We start from the raw sequence: 13,483 nt of genomic DNA, 5'->3' as shown, positions 1-13,483 counted from the left end.
CGTTCGCCAGGCCGCGGCATCGGCGTTATCTTGACCCAAGCAGGCTCAACCAGATTCTGCAGCCGAGCGAACCCCCCACGCCACTCGGTACGTGCGCGCGTATCAGAGCAGCGTGCCTCTCGAACTTCCGACGTACCCGGTGCAGCTTCCCATGTCTTCGAACACGCGCCGTGTTCCGCCCACGGCGGCAACGACCCAAAGGACAAACACGACCAACCAAACCAACTCCTTGTTTCCTTCACACGTTTGTTCACACGTTGCTTGCGATGGACTTCGGCCAATTAAACATTAAATAAAGACTTTCACATACTACTTTGTCTCCTAACTTTCGTGCTACTCTTCGTTCGACTCCACGCCAACTTCTTTATAGGGGAGGGGGCTGCGGCGCGTCAAGGGGCCGAGCTGATCTGGAAGAAACTGCTCGTGCGGTAGCGCTCGGGCGCGTCGGCCGCCGACACGCGCAGGAAGTACTTGGAGCCCGACTCCATGCCCCACGGCACCTTGTGGTACGTGAAGAAGCCCGTGTTGGGGGCCTCCCTGGCGATGAGCGTCGTGGCGCTCAGGCCGTCCTCCAGCAGCTCGATGCAGAGCTTGTGCACGCCGGCGTCCAGCACCTTCCACTCGACCTGCACGGGCTTGCCGCGCGTCCAGACCGTGTCCGGGTTGGGCGTCACGAAGGCCACGAGGGGTGCGCCCTCCTCGTGGCACTCGCTGATGAGCTTGGCCGGGCCCGAGCTCTTGCCGTACACGCGCAGGTGCTGCAGGTGGTGGTGCGCCTTGAACGAGTGCGGCAGCGACTGCTGCGGCGGCGAGCTGGGCGGGAACGTGCTGCCGAACTGCGCCGTCAGGTCGTAGCTGCGCCGCCGCATGTTGGCGCGGCCGTCGGCCGTCATGGCGCTGAACGTGTGTCTCCGGTGGTCCAGCGCCTCCTGCTGCCGCGTCATGATGGCGACGGAACCCGTGGACTTGCGCAGCAGCGTCTGCTGGAGCTCGTCCAGCTCGTCGCGCTCCTGTTCAGCGGCGTCGCTGCTAGCGGTGTCTTCTTCTGTCTGTTGCTGTTGCTGCTGTGGTTCCTGTTCTTCGGGGGCCTGCGGCGGCTGCTGCTGCTGGAGGACCATCCTCGACTTGGGGGACGGCGGCGGCGACGGCGCGCGCTTGGTCTCGAGCTGCAGCAGCGACTTGGGCTTGGCGTACGCCGCCTGCGGGGACGGCTCGCTGCTGCTGTTGGTGGGGCTGTCGCTGCTGCCCGAGGCGGCGGGCAGGTCCATGGAGAGGCGCTGCAGCACGGCGGCGGCCAGCGCCTTGTGGGGCGACACTGGTGAGGGGGAGGGGGAGGAGGAGGTCGAAGACGCGGGCAGCGGGCGCATTGACCGCGAGTCCGCGGCGAGGTGCGGGGCGGCCTCGGAAGCGAGGAACGGCCGCAGCAGGCAGTGCACCAGCAGCAGCCCGAGGCGAGCGAGGCGCGCGCCCCAGCGCTCTCCGATCTCCTCCTGGGGGTGGCGCGGCGCGGCGTCGATGGTGGTGGCGCGCGTGCGCGGGGCCGGCCCTTCCTTTGCGAAGAGCTGCCGCGCGAACGACACAGTGGGGGGCCAGAGGTGGGTGGCCGCAGTCGGGGGGGGTCGCTACGCTGCAGTAGTGCAGGACCGACCGACGCGGGGCTGACTGGCTAAATGGGAAATGGACGCGGCTTCGAGTCCCGACAGACGAATCCAGCTGGGCTGGGGGTCGTGCGCAGGTAATCGGCGAATGAGGCGTTCACCTGCGGGCGGCACGCATCAGCGCCCAAGGGCACGCCAGAGCCCTAGCCCCGGACCAAATCGCAATTCAGGCCGTTTTGGGCCTGCCTCAGCGCGCGCGCACTCGGCCCCAGTATGGCGAAATAGTCCCTTTCCAATCGAACGTTAGCGCTATGCTTCGCGAGGCCTGATCTGTCCGACTCTACGCGCCCATCTTTGTCGCCGAACGGACTAATGTTGGGCCAGAGTCTCCGCTCGCAGGACCCAAAACAGAAGCCGTTGCGGCGCCCCCGGAAGTCAGCGTGGGCGTGCGCGAGCGCAGTGGCGCCACGAAATACGTCCGCCGCCGCCGCTCGACACTCCGGGCCTTCGGTCCAGCCGCGTTGCGGCCCGCGGGCCGGAAGCCATCGAGCTTATTCTGTCGCTCGTGGTGAGCCGCAGCTGGTGCAGCTTCAAGCGGGCCGCGCAGCGATACACGGCGGGGGCAGAAGGGCCAGCGGTCGACCTTTTTTTGGTCCTCGCACGCAATCTCGGACCTGCCGATCGTACACACTCTGGCTTGAGCCCTCCGTGTCGGTGTCGTCGCTGCGCTGCTGGGCTGGCCGTCGTCGCTGGGCTTCTCCCCGCGTCGTCGCTCGCCGCGACTCGGCGGGAAGCTGGCTGCTGCGATCTCGAGATAGCCGTGGTGGCCGCTGCCTAATGGCGTTAGTGCTATTGCTCCATCATCAGACAGGGGGGTTGCGCGCACACAGGGCGCAGCATGCAGAGGTACATCGGGTAGCCAGAAGCGGTGCCCATAGGCACGCTATCTTGTCGCAGGAAGCCCGCCGTCGCTTTACCTGGCGGTGACGGCAGATTCTGCCGGTCCAGCACTGCTGCTAGGTGCTGCCGGCCGCGAAGGTTATTGCTAGTCGAGCTATCGGCTTCCCGAGGCCCGGATCCGGCTCGAGCGAGCTCTGCTGCCCGCGCCCCGCCGACGACGACGAGTGCAGCAGAATCCGCTCGCGAGCGGAGACCACTCTCCAAGGGACACGATATGCGATCGGAGCCCAGGGGGTTCGAAGTTGCGGCCTCCTCCTCCCCCGACTTCGAGCAACAAGGCGCCCCAAGCGAAGTCAGCATGGATAGTGCGGCGGCCTGCGCTGCGGCAGCGCTGCGCTTTTGGGCGCCGCCGCCGCCGAGAAGCTCGCCTTGGGCTCGGGCCTCTGCCGTCGTGGAGCGTTAGGCAGGATCGCCCGTTACGCGCCAAGTTGAAGCGCGGCCAGCTGCTTTTCGGCCAATCGCGGGCCGAGATCTCGGATCCGACTTCCTGTGCCACGTCAGCGAATAAGAAAAATCCAGACACGTTGAAGTCGCCGGCGGGCACTTCAACGGGTGTGTACTACGAGTATCCCTCCGATAGCAGCGCCAGAGCTAGCTCCAGAGCTGCTGCCCCCGCGCTCTGGCAGTGCAGGCTAATATGGAGCTGTGATCGACTCCATCGAAGAGAGAGAGAGTCGAGCCCCGCCGCTTCAGCCGCAATGGGATATCATGTCAACCTCGCCGGGTCTGCCGGCAGCCAGCCAGCCAGCGCCGCTCGTCTGCGGTCTGCATGTGTCGACCGACGGGCTCCGTTACTGGGCGGGGTTCGGGCGAGAGGTTGCGAGGTGGTGGTGACCGAAGGGAAAGGTGCGTGTCTTAGTCGAGGTGGCGCAGGCAGGCGGCGCAGGACTCACCGAGCAGGCAGGCCGGCAGGCAGCGAGGGCGAGGCTGCAATAGCCGCTGGGCTGTCGGCCGCCATGAGTCATGCATGGCTCATGACGGCCAACCTCGCTGCCCTGGCCGTCGCAGCATGGTTGCAGCGGACACGCGCAGCCAGCTGGGCTGCCTGGTCACGACTCGAGCGGTGCCCCCGGCGACATATGGTCGGTCGGCTATCGATAGGCGGGCGAAGAGTTGAGCTTCCTGTCACGCTGCGACTTGGTGCCTTTCGGGGTGTAGACTACCGTAGAGTGCTTGAATCGAGGGCGTTGAGCTTCACGGTCAATACGTGCAGGAAAGAAGAAGGCCGTCAGGCAGGCAGGCAGGCTGCTCGCAGGAAGGATGTTCGTCTCGGCAGCACAGCCGAAAGCTGTTTCGCACAGATGCACGCCGTAGCAGCGCGCTGATCGAGTCGCCAGCGATGAGCGGCGTTGCTATCGCCTTGCGACAGCGAGCGGGCTACTGCTTCGTGGAGAACTCGGCTCGCATCCCCGCGCGATGCCGCGTCAGCTATCGCTGGCGTGCGCCGCGCACTCCCCCTTGGCCTCCGTATCGCTATTATCGTCGTTGAAAGCGGTGTCGCGTGGGTTGCTGCTGTCTTATCTGCTGCTGCGCTGCGCTGGGCCAAGTCCTCGTTGGCAGCGCGACATGGAGCCTCTGACTACTCCAGCAAGCCTGCTCGCCGCTGTGGAGCTTTTCAGCTCGCTCGACTTCGGGGAGCGGGAGCAAGCCGCAGTTGCTTCCGAGCGCCGCCGCGCCTCAAGTCGAGCAGCGCCTCAGCAATATGATGCATATCAACGCGCTCGTCTGCGTGGTTCAACGTCGATGCCGCGCAGTGCACGGCACGTAGATGAATCTTATTCCCCCGCTCCAGCCAGCCGTAAAGCAAGCAAGCGGCGCCGAAGCCAGCCTAGGCGCGACGCCCGCGACTCACGACGGGCTCCGCTCGCTACACTAAACACGGATGCATCGGCGCACGCCAGTCGAGGCAGACCGCAGGCAGACTGCGATCGTGGTTGCAGCGGTCAGCCTGGTCGCCCCCCCGCCTTGCGCATTGAACGGCGTGGCGTTGGTCACTCGAACGCGAACGGAGCCCACGTGGGCCTTGAAGCCCCCAGTTCTTCGAATCGAAGGCGCCGCCGTCGCGCGCCGCGCGTCACAGGCCTGAGGCGCTGGCCGCGAGGCTCGACAGCCTTCGCCTCGCTTAGGTCGGTCAGTGCGAGCGCCCGGAGCCCAACACGCTGGGCTTTCTCGAACTTACACTGCCTGACAGCGCCGTCGTCGCGCGGTCGAGTTCGCAGTGCTCGTCTGCCTCGAGCTGAGAAACGAGGGCGCCTCAAATCTCGCTCCGCGTGCCTGCCAGCAGCGCCAGCGTGAACAACTGCACCTGCTGCACCACTCGCACTCGCTGCGCTCTCTGGAAAAACAGCACGCATCCAGTTTTTGTTTCACGTGACTCTCAGATGCGCCAGCGTGGCGTGGCGTGTGGCCCGAGAGATTGCAACCCGCGACGATGCTCCGTGCTCGCTACCGCGAACTGCAACCTTCCTCAAACGAGGGCAAAAGCATTGCACCTCCGCTCCACCGTCATCCAGGCCGCGCTGATCGAGAATCAAGCGTGACAGACTGACAGGCCGGACTGAGGTCGGAGCGCTGGACGCCGCGGAGCCAGCCGCAGCGCAGCGTAGCAGCAACGGCCATCAGGTCAACGCGGAGCAAATTGGTCCAATTTGGTCCTCGTGTGGTTGTAGCAGACGAGCTCGGAGCAGCAGCGGAGAGCTGCACCACTCGAGGGAGCAGCGAGCAGTGCGTGCCCAGCATGGAACGATAGCGAAGACTGGCCTGGCCGTCAGCATCTCATAGGCTCAGCACATCGGCCGACTTTCATATAGCGGACACTTCAACTTGAAGTTGGCAGAGTGATTGTCAACTGTTCACAGTAGCTACGATTTAACATGCGTGGATTTAACTCGGACGCGCCGCGTCACTTCGTTGCAGTACACCAGGACTGGACCGCCCGGGCGGCTGGCACAGTAAGCTCAAATCCAATCGGGAGGAAAAGAAAACTGACAAAGTGAGCTTCAATTTGAGCGTGAAACATCCATCACGGTTTCTGCAGCATGCTCGCAAACTCTCCGTTCGGCTTACTACGCAGCACCGCGGGTGGTCCAAACTCTACAATGTGGCCTTGCTTCAAAACGAGGATCTTGTCGTAGTCTAAAATCGTGTCCACTCTGTGAGCGATCGTCAACACCGTTGCTTCCGCGAACTCTCTGCGAATGGAAGCTTGAATGAACTCGTCTGCAAAATCGAAAGTACGGTGAGCAAAGTTACCACTGCATAACAAGTATGTTTGCAAGCCCTCTTACCTGTGGAGTGGTCCATGGAGGCGGTGGCTTCATCCAGGCACAAAATCTTGGAGTTGCGCAATATAGCACGCCCCAGACAGATCAGCTGCCGCTCACCGACGCTGAAGTTATCACCGCCTTCCAATACCTCAGCGTCGAGGCCGCCAGGTAGGCCCTTGATGAAGGTTTCCAAGCGAGACTTGCGGATCGCACTCCACAACTCATTGTCACTCGCCTGTCCTGTCGGATCTAGATTGAACCGCACGCTTGCTGCGAAAAGTACCGGATCTTGTGGGATGATGGCCATTCGGGAGCGCAACTCAGTCAATGTGAGGGCGGTCGTTGACACTTCGTCGATGCAGATGCTTCCACCGCCAACCCCGCTATCGAAGGACACCATGCGAAAGAGTGCAAGAAGGAGTGAACTCTTGCCAGCGCCTGTGCGGCCACATATTCCAACTTTCTCACCACCCTTCACAGTGAACGAAATGCCATGAAGAACCGGAGGAGCGAGCGGGTCGTATTTCACGCAAACGTTGACGAAATTGATCTTGCCATGTTCAGGCCAATGCGGCCGCAGCTGTAAGGTGCGCGACTTGGGGGTAGTATAGCGCTCGTAGTGGTGTGCTAGTAGTGTGACCGGCTCCGTATCGACGCGGCAATACTCGTCTGTGCGTTCAACACTGTTCATCATGTTCTCCATATCAACGTTGTTCCGAATGATCCAGTTGAGCAGCGATGTCATGTTCTGCGAGTAGCTCAGCAGCAGACCAGCCATGGCACTTGAGAGCACTGCGTGGTCGCGACTGACGAAGAACGCAACTGCGAACGTTATCACTGCCCCAAGAAACTCCAAGCGAACGCCTAGCCAGCGGTTGATCAGGTTCAGCAGTAGGAAAGCCTTGGTGTTCTCGTTAATCTTCAGCGCCTGCATATGCTGACTCTGTTCGACCATTTCGAAGGTCCTAATCGTCACCAATCCATTCAGCGTCTGCGTGAAATGAGCGTACACAGGACTTTTGGAAATGTTGTCTAGCCGCTGTAATTCTCGACATGACTTCCCGTAAAACCTCTGATAAGCGACATAACATATGAACACTGGTACCAGCAGAACCAACAGGATAGGTGCCGTTGAGCTCTGGATTGCCAACATGCTCAAAAGTGCAAGAAGCATGGTCACAAATTGCACGATGGCAGTGTTTAGTTTTTGATCTGCCACGGATAGGATAGAAGAGGACAACGATTAGTTCTCAGTAATTCAGTTGAAAAAGAACCCCGTCTTACCGATCGTGTTCATGTCATTTGAAAATCGATTGAGAATTCGACCAACAGGAGTCGTATCGAAGAAGCGCATCGTCCCCTTGATGACATGGTGCAGCAGAGTGTGATGAATACGTTTTGATGCACTAAACACGGTCACGTTAGTCCAGAAAAATAATTACAAAGTAGACCTACAACCAGTGCGTACCTGAGTCCTGCATATCGACAGCAGAGATCTCCCACGAAACCGAGCACGATAGTGCTCAGACCGAGGTAAGCGTATACCGTGAGATAAAACGTCAAGTCCGCACCAGTCGGTTTAGAATTGGTCCAGTTGGTCAGCCACAAATCCGTTGAGACGGACGACACTTGCGTTGCAAACAGGAGGGCAAGTGCCCCAACAATCGAAATAGTTCCACATGACACGAAGTAAGACGAATGCACGCTCCAGGACAAGTTCCCCTCCGTTTTCTCTTCATCCTGAATTAGGACACCACTACCAGCAGCGGCAGCTTCTTCGCTCACGCTCGAACTTGATCGTGACTTCGATCGGGAGATGTCCAAGGTTTCCACTTGGTCCCCAGCGCTAGCCTCGTTCCCGACAGATGCGTCATCATTAGCCCGCTTAAATGAATTCAACATCTTGGCAAATTTTCCATTTGGCGTGACTTGTGTTAGCTCCTCAAATGTCCCCATCTCAGCGACTCGCATGTTATCCATGACGACGATCCAGTCCGCCAAGTGCGCGAACTGCAGTGAGTGAGTGCTGAGTACGCGCGTGTGTTCACCCAGAAGACCGTCTGTTGACTCGTTGAAACACTGGTCGAAAAGACGCGTAGCCACATGCGCGTCCAACGCCGAAAGAGAGTCGTCAAATACGTAAAGCTCCTGGTCTTTCGAGTACACAGCTCGAGCAATTGAGAGACGCTGCTTCTGCCCTCCACTAAGCGTCACACCATTCTCGCCAATTTCGCTTTGAAAGCCGTTAGGTAGCCGCACAAGTTCATTCTCCAGCTCGCAACTCTTGATCACTCGATGAAGGCGGGCTGTATCCAGTGGGGCTCCAAATAGAATGTTATCCTGCACACTGGCATTGATCAAGTACGGCGTTTGCGCAGCATACGACACATACCTTGACGGAATGCGAACTACACCGTATTCAGGCTGCAGCTCGCCCAGCAAAGTCGCTAGTAATGTTGACTTCCCACTTCCAACCGCGCCAACGACGAGGGTCAGCTTGCCTTTGGGTATCGAAACTGTAATGTTGGACAGCTGTGCGGCCGGAGTTTCCTTTTCAGCCACAGCGTTGGCAGCACCTCCGTTCAGTTCATGGCCTTCGCTTGACCACTTAAATGTGGCATGCCGAATTTCAAACGATGGGTCCGAGATAAAGGAAGCCGACAGGGACATTGGACTGCGTCGGTGCTCCTCAAGGTAGAGAAATGACTCGAGGCGCTTGATCGACACGTTGGCTTGGAAGATAAGCGAAAACACTTGGGGAAGCGCCATCAGTGGCAGACGGAAAATGCTGAACAGCGTAATCGCGGTGAACGCCTTGTCCGCCGTCAGTGGCTCGCTTTGAAGGTAGGAATACGCTGCAAAGGTTCCGAACGACACCAGCACGGGTCCCGCCTGCAGAATGACCCTCCCATACGCGTTCCAGAGGATCACTTTCTTGAGGAAATGGAGCTCTTTGGTGCGGATCGCGTCCACCTGGCCGAGCATCTCGCTCTCCCACGCGTAAAACTTGATGACGCGGATGTGCTGGAACAGCTCCGTCAAGAACTTGAGGCGTTTGTCCGTGCACTCCAGCATCTTCTTGGAGATGTTCGCCGCCTGCGACGACAGCGCCGCACTCGTCGGTAGCAGCACAATCATGATCAGCACGCCCGCAAAGGACGCCGTGCCCAGGTAATGCACCAGCAGCAGCATGCCGGTGGCCAACTGCACGGGGGCCGCCCACGAGTAGTGGATCATGTAGAACAGCTCGAGGATCCGGTTGGCGTCGATTGTAGCCATGTTGAGGATCCGCCCCGAGCCCAGCGTGCTCTTCGTCTGCGACGACAGCTGCAGCGACTTGTCGTACACCAGCATGGTGAGCGCCGAGCGCACGCGGATGGCCTCTCGGATGACGAGGTGGTGGTGCTGGTGCAGACACAGCGTCTGCAGCACGGAGGCCACGAACAGCGTGCCACTGAGGACGTAGCCATAGTGCGCGGAGGAGAAGAGCGCGCTCGCGGGGTCCTCCACGTACTTGATCAGGGCGTTGATGCAGATGGGTCCCACGAAGCCGCAGCAGTCGCCGGCCAGCTTGCACGCGCCCGCCACGTACATGTTGAAGCCGAACGCGCAGCGGATGGCGGTCCACAGCGATTGGCTGTTATTCACCGCTTGCTTCAGACTGACCATCACTCTCTCCGTGTCGTCCTCGGGCTGCAGCGCCCAGAGGTCGTCGGCCTGCAGCGGCCGCGCCGCGCCCTGCGACAGAAGCGGCCCCAGCCAGCTGAAGGTGACGCGCGACAGCCACGAGGCGCGCGCGCCCGGAGACTCCTCCCTCTGCTTGAGCTGGCGCGCTGCATGCGCCTGCCTGGTCGCCTCCGCCGCCGAGTGCAGGGGCAGCAGCGGCGACGCCTCCCCCTGCGCCATGTTGTCTCGGTAGAGACGTTGTGAAAGTGAATCCATGATGAATGGGCGGAAACCATTGGTCGAAAATACACAACGATATCTTCAACGTCATTGACCAATCATAAAGCAGAAGCGGAGAAATGTGAGCGTTGGAGATTACGTTGGTTTGGCTCAGCTCCACCGAGATGCCCGGGTACTAGAGTGAGACTGCTCCTGCATGGGGGGATACCAAACCGTGCACCTCTCCTTCTGACCCAATCTCCCGATGAAGATGTGATCCGAGCTTCTACGACGGCTATAACGTGTCTGCTCATGGCTCATGGTGCTGCAATAACTTCGCGACGACGATGTGGCACTGTATTCGCACGAGCTGCAGTGGTTTCGAGAGACGAATCTAGACCGCTTCCACATGTGGGAAAACTACCTATCGGCTTGGATGATCAGTCCGCCTCCCGTTATTCGCTGGAGAAAGCGGGGGCCGAGTCCACGACGAACTCCAACGCCCCGCTCAAGGGCATCAACTACCACATGCACGCCGGTAATATCCGGCTGTGTTCGACTGCTTTGCTGCTGCAAAATTCACGGATGACGAGAGAATACGAGCGAGCTTCATCCGAGCCCGTACGTCGTCTTGATGGCTAACAACAATGCACTCAATTTCGGTCGCCTCGCAAGACACACTTACGGTTTTGGACATCTACGCACACGTTGTGGTTGTGGGTACGTCGATCCTAAATGCCGTTTGGACTGCTCGGATTGAGTTGCCGTCACGCCATGCCCTGTATCGACGATGTGTCCGGGGACTCCGCCGGCCGGGAATGGCCGTCCTTCCTGCTCTCGAGTCGTTCAGGTCACGGCCTTTATACTGCATCGAGGCGGCCTGGGGGGGGCTCATGAACGATTAAGAGAGTCACACCGATCGTGGTGAGGTAGGGTACAACATGCTCCATTCCTTGTCGACTTCAGCGACGGTGTCAATCGGTTCTCACGCCTGGATGCAGGGCTGTAGTCGAGAAATTCATACCGCTGCAAGAGGTGAAAGCGCAGCCGTGAAGGCCTGCGTGTGAAAGATCAGTGGGTCAGCGTCCCGGGCGGCCCAGTCCTGGTGTACAGCAGCGAAGTTGTCCACCTGAAGCTCGCGCCGAAGTTCAGTTAAAAGCACTCAGGTTAAATCGTAGCTACTGTGAACAGTTGACAATCACTCTGCCAACTTCAAGTTGAAGTGTCCGCTATATGAAAGTCGGCCGATTGCTGAGCCTATGAGGTAGGCCATGCTTCGCTATCTTTCCATGCTGGGCACGCACTGCACGGCGTGTACAGTGCACGCTGCTCCCTCGAGTGGTGCAGCTCTCCGCTGCTGCTCCGAGCTCGTCTGCTACAACCACACGAGGACCAATTTGGACCAATTTGCTCCGCGTTGACCTGATGGCCGTTGCTGCTACGCTGCGCTGCGGCTGGCTCCGCGGCGTCCAGCGCTCCGACCTCAGTCCGGCCTGTCAGTCTGTCACGCTTGATTCTCAATCAGCGCGGCCTGGATGACGGTGGAGCGGAGGTGCAATGCTTTTGCCCTCGTTTGAGGAAGGTTGCAGTTCGCGGTAGCGAGCACGGAGCATCGTCGCGGGTTGGAATCTCTCGGGCCACACGACACGCCACGCTGGCGCATCTGAGAGCCACGTGAAACAAGAACTGGATGCGTGCTGTTTTCCCAGAGGAGAGTGGTTGGTGCACCCGTCTACTGGCGTCATCTTTTGAATCGTCCGCTCAAGTGCCCTAACCACGGTTTTGAGATCCATCCGAACTTCGTATACGGTATACTTTCTATCTCCAACCACCCATTCATAAATCTGCAGCGGGCTCAAGCATTTGACCCCCCCCCCCTTCGCCGTGCAAGCATGGCTACTTGTGTTCTGGGGGAAAAGCGACGGCCATCCGGGGCGCCAAATGACGCCGAAGCTGACCTTGATGCTGACGACGCGACAGGATGCTCTCTCTCGGACCGCGTCGTTACGTTAGACCCGAGTCATGATCTAAGTAGCTCACACGGCGACACAGGACCCCCACTGGAGGAGACCCAGTTCAGTTCCTGGAAAGCGTTCGAGTTGTACATCAATGAGTATCAGTCTCGGTCCTATCAAGCAAGTTCTTGCATTGTATCTACAATATATGAAAGCGATGATCTAACTCCGATATGTGCCAGTAGATTTTCCGCATCAGACCAACACATCGGCCGCCGAGCGCAACGCAAAGATAAAAAGAGTCCAAAACCGGGTCTGGTACACCCATACCTGACAGTTTTGGCTTCTACGCGAAGACTCTTGTCTGTACACACAGTGGTGAGTTCAAGTCTCGCGGACAAGGAAAGCGACTACGGCAGGAATCAAGGCAGACGGGATGCACAGCACAGGTAATGGTTGTAATTTTTTAAGTGTATGCTATCCATTATGCGGCCATTCGGTCTAGCGGGCACCACTAGCGCCGGTCGGGCTCTACACGCATCCGTCGGGCACCGCAGCGGCTGGTCGGGCACTGAGGCAGCTGGTCGGGCACTGCGACTGCTTGTTGGGCGCCTTTGGCGTCAAACCATGCTGTCGTTATTGTGGATCCCACCTACATTCAAATTGGCCGGCGCGGTGAGGTGAACGTGAATATGGATACGATTCGGGAGATTTTCTTTGGCATGTCGGACGAGAAAGTGCTGATACCAATCAACGCAAGCGGAATCCACTGGTGCTGCATCATGATCGACCTAACCAAGAACGACGTGCTATTGTACGACTCCATATCTGACAAAGGTGCGAGTAGTAGCCGAGATGCTAGTAGCGATAATTCCTGACGCACGGGTCAAGCGCTACAGAATCCGCAGGGTAGACGGCGATCTCGGTATCCAGTTCGACAGCTATAACTGCGGCATTTACGTGCTCGTGTCGTTCGAGCTATTTGTCAGGGAGGAGCGTACGGGAGCACTGGATAAGGATCTCTTGAAGTGCCTCCGATACAGGTATCTCTGCATGTGCATGTAATCAAAGCATTTCTTACATGTTACGCGCTACAACGACTTCTAAAAGAACTAGTTGTGCATTCAATCTTGATGAAGTATTATTACCCGTCCACCATTCTCTTCAGCGATAGTTCTACTGTATTTGCCTTGGCCGTGGTACCTCTAAGCATCTCGTCCATGGTGGCGACTCGCTGCACCATGTCCTTGGCGGCGGAACCTATGAGTATCTGGTCATTGGAACCTCCGAGCAGCTTGTCCTTGGAACCACCGAACATCTCGTCCTTGGCGACGGCGACTCGCAGCACCGTGTCCTTGGCAGCGGCGGCAGCGACGATGTACTTGGTGGTACCGCTCAGCTCCTCGTCGTTGGTGTCGTCGTTGGTGGCGGCGGCAGCATGGCCTTGGCAGCAGCGGCTTGCGCCACCATGTCCTTGTGAGTAGTAGCAGCGATGACACATGCATGCACCACTCAGCAACTTGGACATTGAAGCACATCTCAGTGACTCGTCCTTGGTGGCGGCGGTGATGTCCTTGCCAGCAGCGGCGGCAGAGTCAATGTACTTGGCGGCGGCGGCCCACGACACCATGTTATTGGCGGAGGCAACAGCGGTGATGCATGCTTGCCTGCTCCCGGAGACTACCAGTGTCGGTACGGAGGCAAAACACGTACTGTGCGATGGTGCAGCCCTCGAAGGTCGAGCTCTCCCAGGCCTACGGGGGCTATGAACTGGAGCTTCTCGGACTTGACTGAGCCCGTGGCCATGGCGAACTCAGCG

The 13,483-nt window shown here is 59.0% G+C and overlaps 6 protein-coding genes across 6 annotated transcripts; 3 read left to right on the top strand and 3 right to left on the bottom strand.

The window, feature by feature from the left end:
* Positions 1 to 263: 263 nt before the first annotated feature.
* PHYSODRAFT_349301 (hypothetical protein) lies at positions 264 to 2,144 on the bottom strand (the record flags this gene model as incomplete). Its single annotated transcript, XM_009518256.1, has 2 exons — positions 264 to 1,490; positions 2,097 to 2,144. The coding sequence occupies 2 exons, from the start codon at positions 2,142 to 2,144 to the stop codon at positions 390 to 392; spliced, it is 1,149 nt and encodes a 382-aa protein (XP_009516551.1). The 3' UTR covers positions 264 to 389.
* Positions 2,145 to 4,124: 1,980 nt separating this feature from the next.
* On the top strand, positions 4,125 to 4,853 carry PHYSODRAFT_294502 (hypothetical protein; the record flags this gene model as incomplete). The annotated part of the gene is made up of 1 exon (XM_009518255.1): positions 4,125 to 4,853. The coding sequence occupies one exon, from the start codon at positions 4,125 to 4,127 to the stop codon at positions 4,851 to 4,853; it is 729 nt and encodes a 242-aa protein (XP_009516550.1).
* A 713-nt stretch (positions 4,854 to 5,566) lies between these two features.
* PHYSODRAFT_537639 (multidrug resistance protein ABC superfamily) lies at positions 5,567 to 9,727 on the bottom strand. Its single transcript, XM_009518254.1, has 4 exons — positions 7,293 to 9,727; positions 7,109 to 7,230; positions 5,846 to 7,036; positions 5,567 to 5,777 (listed from the first exon to the last, which is right to left on the bottom strand). The coding sequence occupies exons 1-4, from the start codon at positions 9,491 to 9,493 to the stop codon at positions 5,581 to 5,583; spliced, it is 3,711 nt and encodes a 1,236-aa protein (XP_009516549.1). The 5' UTR covers positions 9,494 to 9,727; the 3' UTR covers positions 5,567 to 5,580.
* Positions 9,728 to 11,763: 2,036 nt separating this feature from the next.
* PHYSODRAFT_407356 (hypothetical protein) lies at positions 11,764 to 12,128 on the top strand (the record flags this gene model as incomplete). Its single annotated transcript, XM_009518253.1, has 2 exons — positions 11,764 to 11,905; positions 11,965 to 12,128. Coding segments are annotated over 2 exons (306 nt in total), but the record flags the coding sequence as incomplete, so codon positions are not given.
* A 228-nt stretch (positions 12,129 to 12,356) lies between these two features.
* Positions 12,357 to 12,729, top strand: PHYSODRAFT_309714 (hypothetical protein; the record flags this gene model as incomplete). Its single annotated transcript, XM_009518252.1, has 2 exons — positions 12,357 to 12,470; positions 12,502 to 12,729. 2 exons carry the CDS (start codon positions 12,357 to 12,359, stop codon positions 12,727 to 12,729), a joined length of 342 nt encoding a protein of 113 aa, XP_009516547.1.
* A 34-nt stretch (positions 12,730 to 12,763) lies between these two features.
* PHYSODRAFT_284397 (hypothetical protein) lies at positions 12,764 to 13,357 on the bottom strand. Its single transcript, XM_009518251.1, has one exon. It carries the CDS (start codon positions 13,292 to 13,294, stop codon positions 12,809 to 12,811), a length of 486 nt encoding a protein of 161 aa, XP_009516546.1. The 5' UTR covers positions 13,295 to 13,357; the 3' UTR covers positions 12,764 to 12,808.
* Positions 13,358 to 13,483: the final 126 nt, after the last annotated feature.

Source organism: Phytophthora sojae (assembly GCF_000149755.1).
Source record: "Phytophthora sojae unplaced genomic scaffold PHYSOscaffold_1, whole genome shotgun sequence".
NCBI lineage: Eukaryota > Oomycota > Peronosporomycetes > Peronosporales > Peronosporaceae > Phytophthora > Phytophthora sojae.
Note: the sequence above shows the minus strand (reverse complement) of the source record. Positions and strands in the feature narration are given on the sequence as shown.